The sequence below is a fragment of the Rhinopithecus bieti genome, unplaced genomic scaffold (assembly GCF_001698545.2).
Source record: "Rhinopithecus bieti isolate Rb0 unplaced genomic scaffold, ASM169854v2 scaffold_13352, whole genome shotgun sequence".
In the NCBI taxonomy this organism is placed as follows: Eukaryota; Metazoa; Chordata; class Mammalia; order Primates; family Cercopithecidae; genus Rhinopithecus; species Rhinopithecus bieti.
Window position 1 is genome coordinate 694,958 of NW_016808026.1, and position 14,011 is coordinate 708,968.

General features: G+C 35.3%; 1 protein-coding gene across 17 annotated transcripts in view; it reads left to right on the top strand.

Moving 5' to 3' along the window:
* Window positions 1–14,011, top strand: part of RIMS2 (regulating synaptic membrane exocytosis 2) — a 780,622-nt gene that overhangs the window by 499,065 nt on the left and 267,546 nt on the right. For all 17 annotated transcript variants that reach the window (XM_017885186.1, XM_017885169.1, XM_017885171.1 and 14 more), the window contains one exon: window positions 9,705–9,821. In XM_017885186.1, the coding sequence (XP_017740675.1) occupies window positions 9,705–9,821 (117 nt within the window). The remainder of the gene's footprint in view (window positions 1–9,704; window positions 9,822–14,011) is intronic.

Consider the following 14,011-nt stretch of genomic DNA (forward strand, 5'->3'; position numbering starts at 1 on the left):
GAGTCCTAGGTAAACTGGAAAGGACACAAAGACTAGAACTCCTAGGCAGCATCTAGTGCTGGGCTGGGCTCAGAGCCAGAGAACTAGGGTGGCACATGACCTAAGGAGATATCAGATGGCATGGCTAAAGAAGTGCTTGTACCACTCCTCCTCCAACCCCAGACAGTACAACTCACTGCAATTAAAGTGTCTCCTTCCTTCTGTTTAAGGGGAGGAGAGGAAAGAGTAAAGAGGGCTTTGTCTTGCATCTTGGATACCAGCTAGCCATAGTAGGAGAGGGAACTAGGCAGAGTCATGAAGCCCCCATTCCAGGCCCTAGCTCTAGCATATTTCTAGACAAACACGAGCCAAAAGGAAGCTGCTGCCTTGAAAGGAAGGACTCAGTCCTGCAGGATTAATCTCCTGCTGAATAAAGGCCCCCTGGGCACTGAATAACCAGCAGTGATACCCAGAAATTATGCTGTAGGGCATTGGGCTCTGAGATGTGCAGGCTTCACGGATGACTCAGCACATTCCCACCTGTGGCAGCTATGATGAAAGACTGCTTCTGTTTGAGAAAAACAGAGGGAAAACTAACATGACTTTGTCTTGCACCTTAGATGTCAGCTCAGTCACAGTGGGTTAGAGCAACAGGCTCATGGAGTCCCTGAGTACAAAGTTAGTATAAGCTTAGCATTTCTGTACCTGCCCTGGGCCAGAGGGGAGCCTATTTCCCTGAGTGGTGAGTCACAGGCCTGGCAGCATTCACCACAAACTGACAGAAGAAACCTTGGGCTTTCAGTGAACATTGCAGTGGCCTGACAGAACCCCCTTGTGGGCCAGTGATGGTAGATCCCACAGGGAGAGGCTCTTCTGCCTGTGGAAAGGGGAGGGAAGAGCAGAAAGGACTTTATGGTGTAGTTTGAGAGCCAGCTTAGCCACAGTAGAATAGAACATTAGGCAGATTTCTAAGGTGTTTGACTCCGATCCATAGCCCCCAGATAGCACCTGTGGATCTGCTCAGGGCCTAGGGGAACTTACCACCTTGAAGAGAAGGACCCAAACCTGGCTGGCTTTGCCATCTGGTGATTGTAGAGCCCTAGGACCTTGAGTGAACATAGGCAATAGTAGCTAAGTAGTGGTTACAGTGGGCCTTGGGTAAGACCCAATGCTGTTCTAGTTTCAGGTCTGACCCTGTACAGAACCAGTGGTGGTAACCACAGGGGTGTTTGCATCACCACAACCCCAGTTCCAGGGAGCTCAGCAGAGAGAGAGAAAGAGACTCCATTTGTCTGGGAGAAAATAAGGGAAAAGAATAAGAGTCTCTGGTGATCCAGAGAATTATTCTGGATCTTATCAAAGACCACCAAAATGGTACCTCTATGAGTCTGCAAAAAACAGCATTATTGGGCTTGGGGCCCAAGTCCCTTTGAATACCTGGGAAACCTTCCCAAGAAGGATGGGCACAACAAGCCGAGACTGCAATAAATACCTAACTCTTCAATGCCAAGACACCAAAGACATCTATAAGCATCAGGATCATCCGGGAAAACATGACTTCTCCAAAGGAACTAAATAAGGCACCAGGGACCAATACTTGAGAAACAGATGTGACCTTTCAGATAGAAAATTCAAAATTGCTGTTTTGAGGAAACTCAATAAAATTCTATATAACACAGAGAAGGAATTCTGAATTCTATGGTAAATTTAACAAAGAGATTGAAATAATTAAAAATAATCAAACAGATATTCTGGTGTTGAAAAATGCAATTGAAATACTGAAGAATGCATCAGTGTCACTTAAGAGCAGAATAGATGAAGCAGAAGACAGAATTAGTGACCTTCAAGAGGCCATTTGAAAATGCAAAGAGCAAAAAAAGAAAAACACATAAAAAACAGTGAAGCACACCTACAAGATCTAGAAAATAGACTCAAAAGAGCAAATCTAAGAGTTATTGACTTTAAGATAGATAGAAAACAATACAAAAGATCAATGAAACAGGTTTTTTTTTTTAAGATAAACAAAATGGACAAACCTTTAGCCAGACTAACAGAGGGAAAAAGAGAGAAGACCCAAATAAACAAAATCAGAGATGAAGAAGGACACATTACAACTGATACCACAGAAATTCAAAGGATAATTAGTGGCTACTGCGAGCAACTATATGCCAATAAATTGGAAAATATAGAAGAAATGCATAAACTCCTAGACACTTACTAGATTGAGCCACGAAGAAATCCAATAGCTAAACAGATCAATAACAAATGACAAGATCAAAGCCATAATGAACAGTCTCCCAGTAAAGAAAAACCTGAACCCAATGGCTTCAATGCTAAATTCTAACAAACTTTTAAAGAAGAACCAATACCAAATCTACTCAAACTATTTCAAAAAATAAAGAAGGAGGGAATACTTCCAAACTCATTCTACAAGGCCATTATTACTTTGATACCAAAAGCAGACAGACGCATTAAAAAAAAAAAAAAAAAAACTATAGGCCAATATCTCTAATGAATATTGATACAGAAATCCTGGAAAAAAAACAAAACAAAACAAAACAAAACAAAACAAAACAAAAACACTAGGAAACCGAATTCAACAATACATTAAAAAGGTCGTTCATCATGACCAAGTAAAATTTATCTCTGGGATGCAAGGATGATTCAACATACACAAGCCAATTAATGTGATATATCATCAGAATGAAGTACTAAAACCATATGATTATTTTAATGCTGAAAAAGCTTTTGATAAAATTCAATATCCTTTCAAGATTAAAACCCTCAAAAAACTGGGGATACAAAGAACATACCTCAACATGATAAAAGCCATATACAACAGACTCACAGCTAGTATCATACTGAATGCGGACAAACTGAAAGCCTTTCCTCTAAGATCTGGAACACAGCAAGGATGCCGTGAATAAGAGTGAATACCACTCTTATTCAACATAGTACTGGAAGTCCTAGCTAGTGCAATCAGACAAGAGAAATAAATAAAGGGCATCTAAATTGGAAAGTTAGAGGTCAGGTTATTCTTGCTTGCAGATGACATGATCTTATATTTGGAAAAACCTAAAGACTCCACCAAAAACTATTCGAACTGATAAATTCAGTAAAGTTTCAGGATACAAGATCAACATACAAAAATCAGTAGCATTTCTATATGGCAACAGTGAACAATCTGAAAAAGAAATCAAGAAAGTAATTCCATTTATAACAATCACAAATAAAATTAAATACCTAGAAATTGACTTAATGAAAGAAATGAAAGATCTCTACAATGAAAACTAAAACATTGGTGCAGGAAATTGAAGATGACACACACAAAAATAGAAAGATATTTCATATTCATGGATTGGTATAATCAATGATGTTAAACTTTCTATACTACCCAAAGCAATCTACAGATTCAGTGCAATCCTTATCAGAATACCAATGGTATTCTTCACAGAAATTGGAGAAATAATTCTAAAATTCATGTGGAGCCACAGAAGACCCAGAATAGCCAAAACTATTCTGAGCAAAAAGAACAAAACTGAAGGAATCACATTCCTTTCTTCAAATTATGCTACAGAGCTATAGTAACTGAAAAAGCATGATACTGCCATAAAAACAGACATGTAGACCAGTGGAACACAATAGAGAACCCAGAAGCAAATCCATACACCTACAGTGAACTCATTTTTGACAAACATGCCAAGAGCATACATTAGAGAAAGGAAAGTCTCTTCAATAAATGATGCTGGGAAAACTGGATATCTATATGAATAATAATGAAACTTGACCCCTATCTCTTGCCATATACAAAAATCAAATTAAAATGGATTAAAGAACTAAATCTAATATCTCAAACTGTGAAACTACTACAAGAAAACATTCAAGAAACTCTCTGGGGCATTCATCTTGGCAACAATTTCTTGAGTAATACCCCACACACAGGCAAACAAAGCAAAAGTAGACAAAAGGGTACGGTGGCTTACGCCTGTAATCGTAGCATTTTGGGAGGCCGAGGCAGGCGGATCAAGAGGTCAGGAGATCGAGACCATCATGGCTGACATGGTGAAACCCCGTCTCTATTAAAAAAAAAAAAAGAAATTAGCCGGGCGTGGTGGCGGGTGCCTGTAGTCCCAGCTACTTGGGAGGCTGAGGCAGGAGAATGGCGTGAACCTGGGAGGCAGAGCTGCTTGCAGTGAGCCGAGATCGTGCCACTGCATTCCAGCCTGGGTGACTCTGTCTCAAAAAAAAAAAAAAAAAAAGTAGACAAAAGGGATCGTATCAAGTTAAAAAGCTTCTGTACGGCAAAGGAAATAACAAAATGAAGACACAACCCACAGAATGGGAGGAAATATTTGCAAAGAAACTATCCATCTGAAAAGGGATTAATAGCCAGAAAGTATTAGGAATTCAAACAACTCTATAGGAAAATAATTCCAATAAGCCAGTTAAAAAGTGGGTAAAAGATTTTAATAGAGATTTCTCAAAAGAAGACATACAAATAGCAACCAGGCATATCAGAAGATTCTCAACATCACTGATCATCAGAGAAATGCAAATCAAAACTGCAATGACATATTTTCTCACCCCAGTCAAAATGGCTTATATCCTAAAACAATAACAAATGCTGGTAAATATGTGAAGAAAAGGGAACCCTTGTACACTATTGGTTGGTATGTAAATTAGTACAACCACTATGGAGAACGGTTTGGAGATTCCTCAAAAAACTAAAAATAGAGCTACTATATGATCCACCATCCCACTCCTTGGTATATACCCAAAAGAAGGGAAATCAGTATATCAAAGAGATATTTGCACTGTTATGTTTGTTGAAGTACTGTTCACAATAGCCAAGATCTGGAAGCAGCCTACATGTCCATCAGCAGATTAATGGACACAGAAATTGTATTTATACATGATGGAGTACTATTCAGCCAGAAAGAAGTGAGATCCTCTCATTTGTAACAACATGGATGGAACTGGAGGTCGTTATGTCAAGTGAAATAAGCCAGGCACAGAAACACAAACATTGCATGTTGTCACTTATTTGTGGGATATAAAAATCAAAACAATTTAACACATGAGATGGAGACTAGTAGGATGATTACCAGAGGCTGGGATGGGTAGCGGGGGTGAGGGGATGTGGCGATGGTTAATGGATACAAAGAATGGAAATAGTAAATAGAACCTAGAATTTGATAGCACAACAAGGCAACTATAGTTAAAATAATTCAATTCTACATTTAAAAATAACTAAAAGAGTATAATTGGGGCCAGGCACAGTGGCTTACACCTGTAATCCCAGCACTTTGGGAGGCCAAGGCAGATGGTTCATGAGGTCAGGAGTTCGAGACCAGCCTGGCCAATATGGTGAAACCCCATCTCTACTAAAAATACAAAAATTAGCCGAGCGTGGTGGTGCACGCCTATAGTCCCACCTACTTGGAAGGCTGAGGCAGGAAAATCGCTGAAATCCGGGAGGTGGAGGTTGCAGTGAACCAGGATTGCACCACTGCACTCCAGCCTGGGCAACAAAGCAAGACTCTGTCTCAAAAAAAGAAAAAAAAAAAAAAAAAAAAAGAGTATAATTGGATTCTGTGTAACACAAAAGATAAATGCTTGAAGGGATGGATTTCCCATTTTCTATGTTGGGATTATTAGGTATTTTGTGCCCTTATCAATATATCTCCTGTACTCCATAAATACATACACCTATTATGTACTCACAAAGTTAAAAAATTAATATTTAAAAAGATATCTGCACCCCCATGATCATTGCAACATTATCCACAACAGAATTGATATGGAATGAAACTGTCATCAACAGATATACAGGTAATAAAAATGTTAATATACACAATGAAATACTATTCCAACTTTTAAAAAGAAGAAAATTCTGTCATTTCTGACAACATAGTTGAACCTAGAGGTCATTATGTTAGGTGAAATAAGCCAGGTATAAAAAACAGATACCAGATGATCTAACTTATATGTAGAATCTAAAAAGTTGCAGTCTCTGAAACAGAGAAAAGAGCCTGGTGGGGTGAGATGATTGGGGAGATATAGGTCAAAAGACTCAAAATTTCACTTAGACAAGAGGAATAAGTTCAAGAGATCTATTGTATATAATGGCAACTATAGTTAATATATATTTGAAAATTTCTGAGAGAGTAAAGTGTTCTCACACAAAAGAATAAATATTTGAGGTAGTGCAAATGTTAAATAGTTTGATTTAGCCATTCTGCAATGTATACACATATCAAAACATCATGTATACTATAAATATGTGCAATGTTTACTTGTCATATCAAAACATCATGTATACCATAAATATGTGCAATGTTTACTTGACAAAAAAATTTTAATGAAAATAGAGAACTAAATAAACACTGAATTTAGGAAACAGTACAGAACAATGGAGAAAGTCCTGAAGAAATATGAAGGAGGGAATTAATAAAGATTAGGGAAAAATCAGTGAAACTGACACAAAATGAGGCACAGACAGTAAGAAAAAGAAGTGAAAAGAATGTTTGTTAACCCAAAAGTTAGTTATTTGAAAAGATTGGTGACATCAATACAATAAAAGGAATGTACATGAAAAATGAGCAGTATAAATAAATAAAACATTGAAAAAGGGAAACAACTACAGATAAGAAAAGACTTTAAAATAATAATCATTATGAAATTATGTTACTAAATTTGTTAATCTAGGCAAAATGGTTAAATTTCTGAAATAGATATATTAAAATTGGCATAAAAAGAAATGAAAGTTAAATAAAATAGCAACCAATGTTCATGACCAGCCTGGCCGACATGGTGAAACCCCATCTCTACTAAAAATCCAAAGCAATTAGCCAGGTGTGGTGACAGGCGCCTGTAATCCCAGCTACCTGTGAGGCCGATACAGGAGAATTGCTTGTACCTGGGAGGTGGAGGTTGCAGAGAGCTGAGATTCTGCCATTGTATTCCAACCTGGGGAAGAAGAGTGAAACTCAGTCTCAAAAAAAAAAAAACAATTAAATAATAATAAAAAATAACAACCAGCAAATAGGTTGAAACGGTACTCAAAGACAAACTACTGTCTTCCCCCGATCCATCCATAAAGAGAATTCCAGACTAAAAAGTTATTATGGGTAAGTTTTAACCAAGTGTTTGAGAACTAATATCTGTTCTATACAACTGGCTCTAGAAACAGATAAAGAAGGGAAGTTGCCTAATTCTTTTTCTGGAACTAACATAACCTTAGTTCTAATTCTTAAAGTATAATAAAATATATATGTATTCCATTTTCATTTTTTTTTTTTTCAAGGACAGAGTCTCACTATGTTGCCCAGGCTAGCCTCGAACTCCTGGGCTCAAGCAGTCCTCTAGGCTCAGATGCTGGGACTATGTGCCTCTGTGCCCAGCTTAAGAAGCCCATTTTAGTTACAAACATATGTAAAAAATCTTATTTTAAGTAAATCTAACCATGAGTTTAAATCATGGCAGTGAGACACCAGAAAAATTGTTATGATAATTCATCATATTAATGGACTAATGGGGAAATAAATCTTACTAGAGGCAGAAAAAGAATTTTATTGTTCAACTTCTATTCACATAAGATAGTAAACTAGAAGAAAACCACCTACACTTCGTAAAGGCTTAATAAAGCAAGCATTATAATGGAAAAACTTTAGCAGAATTTACATTAATAGCAGAAATAAGAGATGGATGTTCATTAATATTGTCACTGTTTGAAATACTGCTTCAGGTCCTGAAAAGTGTTAAGGAAAGGAAATAAAGAGATTTCAGGATTGGAAGAGAAGAGGTGAAAAATCATCATTATTTGTTAATGATAGGATTATCTACACAGGAAGGAAACCCAATATAATCAAAATATTAAAACTAATATAGGAGTTCTGCCAAATAGCTGTCTATAGATCAACTTATAAAATTAGCAATTACTAATTGGAAAATATAATAAAATGTAAGTGCTATTCTCAAAAGTAACCCAAAGTATGTAACAATTCATGTACTAAGAATTCACAGGATCTTTTTAAGTAAGATGTAAAACTTTGGGTAAGTAATCAATGAGAGATACGCCCTATGCATGGGTAGAATTACTTCCTATAATAAAGATATCAATTTTCCATAAATTAGTTTATAAATCTAATGCCATAACAATCAAAATTTTATGTGCAAATAAAATACCAATAAATCCATTTTGAAAAAAGAAGAGAAAAATTTGCCAGCAGGCAAGAATAATTAAAACTAGGATGGAACTTGAATAACAGCAGCAAAATAGACATATCAAAGGGAATCTTTAGTAAAAGAATAATATATATGCATTTACAGTGATATTTATGTGTGAACTTGACATATGATGATAAAGTGGCACTACAATTAATATGGAAAGGGTGGGTCAGACAGGATAGGAAAATTAGCTCACCAGTGGAATAAATTAAAAACTGGACTCCTATCTTTCATCCTACAACATGACATGCCATGTCTTAATTGTGTTTTAAAGAGCTGTTGCATGTCATCAAGGACGAGGTAAGAGTTGAAGCAAGAGATTACTTAGGTAGCTTTTTTTTTTCCTTTTTTTTGAGACAGAGATTTGCTCTTGTTGCCCAGGCTAAAGTGCAGTGGTGGGATCTCCACTCACCGCAACCTCCACCTCCCGAGTTCAAGTGATTCTTCTGCCTCAACCACCCGAGTAGCTGGGATTACAGGCGTGCACCACTACGCCTTGCTCATTTTTTTTATTTTTTTTATTTTTATTTATTTATTTATTTTTTGAGACGGAATCTGGCTCTGTCGCCCAGGCTGGAGTGCAGTGGCCGGATCTCAGCTCACTGCAAGCTCCGCCTCCCGGGTTTACGCCATTCTCCTGCCTCAGCCTCCCGAGTAGCTGGGACTACAGGCGCCCGCCACCTCACCCGGCTAGTTTTTTGTATTTTTTAGTAGAGACGGGGTTTCACCATATTAGCCAGGATGGTCTCGATCTCCTGACCTCGTGATCCGCCCATCTCGGCCTCCCAAAGTGCTGGGATTACAGGCTTGAGCCACCGCGCCCGGCCCATTTTTTATTTTTTAGTAGAGACGGGATTTCTCCATGTTGGTCAGACTGGTTTTGAACTCCCGACCTCAGGTGATCTGCCCACCTCAGCCTCCCAAAGTGCTGGGATTATAGGCATGAGTCACCACACCCAGCTTAGGTAGCTATTTTTATGGCATATTCACAATGATGGTAATTTGGACTAGAGTGGTATCAAGGGAGATGGCGCAAAGTGTGCAAATTTTGACTTGTTCCCCTAAGCTCTGAACTCATGTCCAACCACCTATGAGGCATCCCTATCTGCAATCCTATAGGTCACGTATACAAATGTGTCTAACACTGAACATATTTTCTCCGTACAAATCTACTCATCCTCTTGAGCATATTATTGAATATCAGTACTGGAGACCTGGTAGTCATCCTTTAATAACTTTGATAGTCCTTATCATATCCCCACTGTTATTAGTTTAATTTGAGCTCCTTATGCTGCATCTGTTATAGCAGTAATCTTATTTTACTGTCAACCTTCCACTGAAACTTATACCTTTAACCAGAGATGCAATTAGTGAAAACAAAATTTGGACTTCACCATATAGTGATTTTGTCTTTTTCTACTGTGCTTTAAAATAAACCTCATTTCTTAGTGTTTCAAATGGTTTACTAAGATACTTAATAGATCTTGTTGTTGTAGTCGGAATGTGGAACAGGGGCTTCGAGGGACACGCACTACTACCGGACATTATAATACAATTAGCCGAATGGATAGACATCGTGTCATGGATGACCATTATTCTCCAGATAGAGACAGGTAAATATGATTAAATACTATTAGACCTTATTAGTAATATAATCACTGCTTTCAGGAAGGAGTTACCATAAAATGTTTTCACATATTCCTTTATCTTAGTTTCTAAAACAATGTTTTTCTGTTACAACGCTTACATTATTTCTTATGACTGCCACATTGTTAAAAATAAATAAACACAACCTTTTCTCTGGTAAGAAAAAAACAAAATTATCTTTCTCTTGCCATTTTGGTTTTTTGTTTAATCAAACCAATTAAGTTAGTGAATCTGTATAAGTGATTATAATGTTAATTATAGTGAAACCAAGATGTTTTATTATTTTTGTCATAACCAATTATTATATATAAATACTTTCATGAGACAAATATTTTAAAGTCTTTTACATTCATCAGAGAAACTGGTGTGACTTTTCACATATAGAAGAAGTATTGAGACAGAGTCTGATTTGTTTAGGAAACATTTTATGATTCATGAAGAGGTTTTTCCTCATGGCTTTCAGTAAACCTTTTAAGCATCTTAAAGATTGATTGCTGTATTTGGAAGAGCTCTCTGAATTTGCTCCATTAAATGTGACAAACTTGGAAGTAACATGGTATGTTATAATGCTTACATTAACTACTATTAATATTTTTAAGTTAAGCAAATTGATAAACTCTAATTCATGCTTTGGTTATACGTGAAGTAAGTGCCATTATATTTCCCCAGCTCTTCAAATGATATGATAAAATAATGAAGGAACTCAGAATTTCCTTTGTATGCATCCTAAACTGATTTTAGGAAGAACATTTGGGGGCTTTTAAATAAGCTGATATGAGAAATTACTGTTTACATTTATACACTTAATTTTTTTGTCTAAATTAAGATTATACTTAATTCATGCTTATTATTTCACTGTGATTTAGTATACTTCTCCAAAAGTAAAGAGAGGATATCATAGTCTTCAATAGTGTCTAACAAGTATTGGTTTTTGTGCCTGAGATCTAAGAAGAAATTATATATAAGAAGTTATTAAATTAATATTGCTTTTAGTGATAAATGAAAGTTAATGTAGTATTTTATTTTCTTTTAATTTGCTTAACTTTTTCTTAGTAATCTGTATCTTTAGGGGTAATTACAGACATGCTACCTATAGAAGTTGATACTTATCAAGTACAATACTGTAATAGAAAGAAGAGTAACTATGTTGGCATGATTAGGAGTTGAAAGGAGTCATATTAGGATGAATGAAGAGGTATTTTAGTTGCCTAATAGCATTTTAATGAGCTTGATTGTTTCTGGAAATTATTTATATACCAAGTCATAAACTTCTTGTTCCTTGAAGGCTTGTTAATGGAAATGATGAGAGAGAAAATTCTGAAATGAATTTAAACTTTCTTCAATTTTATGTAAAGTTTTATTTTAATGAAAAAATGGACTTTTCTTTAAGACAAGCAAATACTGTCTAAATCTTGCAGAAAAAGATAAAATTAACATCTAGAATTATACTTATAAATAAAAATGATTGCTATCATGTAAAATGCATAATACTTTATAAATATTTAAAGGCAAATGACCCTAGGTTTAATGGCAACACAACTTCCTATTAAAGCCTAGATGATTAATCCTTGGTATTAGTTAATATGGTTATATTAGGTAATTATCATATCAGAGAGAGCCTACAATGTGCATTTTTATGTCTATCCCAACTTATGTCTACAACTGAAACGTCATTTTTTTATTTAAAAAATTTATAAATCTTTTAGTTTAGCAAAAATGTTCATATAATTGTTTTCTGAAGTTTTCGAGAAAATTGATCCATGTGATTTTTATTTCTCTTTTAGAGCACTGTTGATGCCAGATCACAATTTATCTTAATTGTGAACTGCCTTAAATCCTTTTTTCAAATAAGTAAAATAGAATTTTATTTAAATAGGAATATAAAACCATTTCTAATATTATTTGATTATCTGTGTAATCATTTATTAATAGGAATTAAAAAGTTCAATATTATATATATAATCTATCACATTATTAAGCAACAAGTTCTTAATTTCTGCTTTATCTTAATATTCTAAGAGTTTTGGTAATAAAATGCATATGGGTGCATTATGATTTTTAGAAAATAAGAATACTCTAAAACTCTTACAGTGAATTTTCATGAATAGCATTTTAATCAATAATAATGTTGATTAAAAAGCCTAAGAGAATTTCCTTTGAGATAATAATAGTAATTTAGGTCTTTTGAGAGGTACAATAAATAACTTTTCTTGTCAGTAAGAATTGGTGCACTGGACTAGAATATATTTTATTGAATGTAATATTATTTTATTGAATCTTTTTCATAGGATTTGAAACCAAATGGCCTTGATTTTGAATGCAGGATTTAACCTCTTGTTACCTGTGTCTTTGGGAAAATTAACCTCTTTGACACTTGATTTTCTTATCTGTAAAATTAGAATATCAATATCAACTTTACTGAGTTTTGTAGATTAAATGACTCATATCAACTTTATTGAGTTGTGTAGATTAAATACACTGCCTCCAATTGTATAGTAGGTACTGAAAATTCCTGCCTTAAACTTACCATTTTAAAAGGCTATATTCACTTGCAAATAATTTACATTTAATGTGCTTAGTAATCAAGAAAAAAGAGAGAGAGAAATCAGCCAGTTCATGTAGTGTTCTTGTTGTTTTGTTTGTTTGTTTGTTTGTTTGTTTTTTGAGACAGTGTCTCACTTGGTCACCCAAGCTGGAGTGCAATGGCATTATCTTGGCTCACTGCAACATCTGCCTCCTGGGTTCAAGCGATTCTCCTGACTCAGCCTCCCAAGTAGCTGTGCCACCATGCCCAGCTAATTTATTATTATTATTATTATTATTATTATTATTTTGTATTTTTAGTAGATATGGGGTTTTGCCATGTTGGCCAGGCTGGTCTCGAACTCCTGACCTCAGGTGATCCACCTGCCTCAGTCTCCCAAAGTGCTGGGATTACAGGCATGAGCCACCACACTCGGCCCATGTAGTTTGTTTTGTTTTGTTTTGTTTTGTTTAAGTTTTGTATATAATGAATGTAGGGCATGAGTTGGACCTTGAAAAATGGGCATGTTTATTCAGGCAAGACCAAGAGCAAGGATAGACTATATTGAATGAGAAACGATCCTATTTGATATTCATTAATAGTACTTGGTTAAACTTGGGTGGTGTAAGGAGAAGATATAGTATTTATATCCTTTCTATAGGTAATATAAAAATAATTTATACATAAAATTTTTATTAGGTCTTTGTTTCTCTGCATATCTCACTGTAGTATCATTAGTCAAAATCCTATTCTGCTTTGCAAAGTAAATAGATGCTTTATAAGTAATTTAGAAACCTGGATACAAGGACTCAGCTAAAACAAGGAATTATTAAGCATATCTTTCATCTTCTACCTCCATTCCCCACTTTTATACCATTATTTTCCGATAGGTCGTGGTAACTGCTACAACTAGGAACATAATTTTTCCTGAGGCAGACTATGTGGCCTTAGTATTAGAAATCAATACAAAAATTAGCAGGGCGTGGTGGCAGGTGCCTGTAATCCCAGCTACTCAGGAGGCTGAGGCAGGAGAATCACTTGAACCCGAGTGGCAGAGGTTGCAGTGAGGCGAGATTGCACCTGGGTAACAGAGTAAGACTCTGTCTCAAAAAAAAAAAAAAAAAAATTATTTTAAGAACTTTTTGTTTACTTGAGTTAGTTTACTATTAGAATAAGTATAGAGTATTAGTATTTCTGTAACGTGTCAGAAGTACTCCATACTATGCATTTTTGTGTCTATCCTGGAGGCCAAAATACATTAGGGCATTTATTTCCATGGAGTATACTTTTAGTAGCATAAGAATACAATTAATACTGGCAAAAGATAAATTACTTTACAAACTTTTTTCTCCTATACATTCAATAATAAATATATATTCTAAAAAGGAAAATGCCCTATTATATGGACCACTGGCATACCTTACACACTCATGCTATTTCTCTATTCCTTGTCAAGAAGTCACCTACCAGAAAGTATAACACACACTCATAACTATTTCACCAAAAACAATAGTCTCTTTTTTCCTTTCAGTTGTCAATTATGAAGGAAATATATCTCTAATAGTTTAAAATTATAAAGTAAATGAAAAAAGAAAATTCACTTTACAAAAATAATATAACATTTTATTTTAC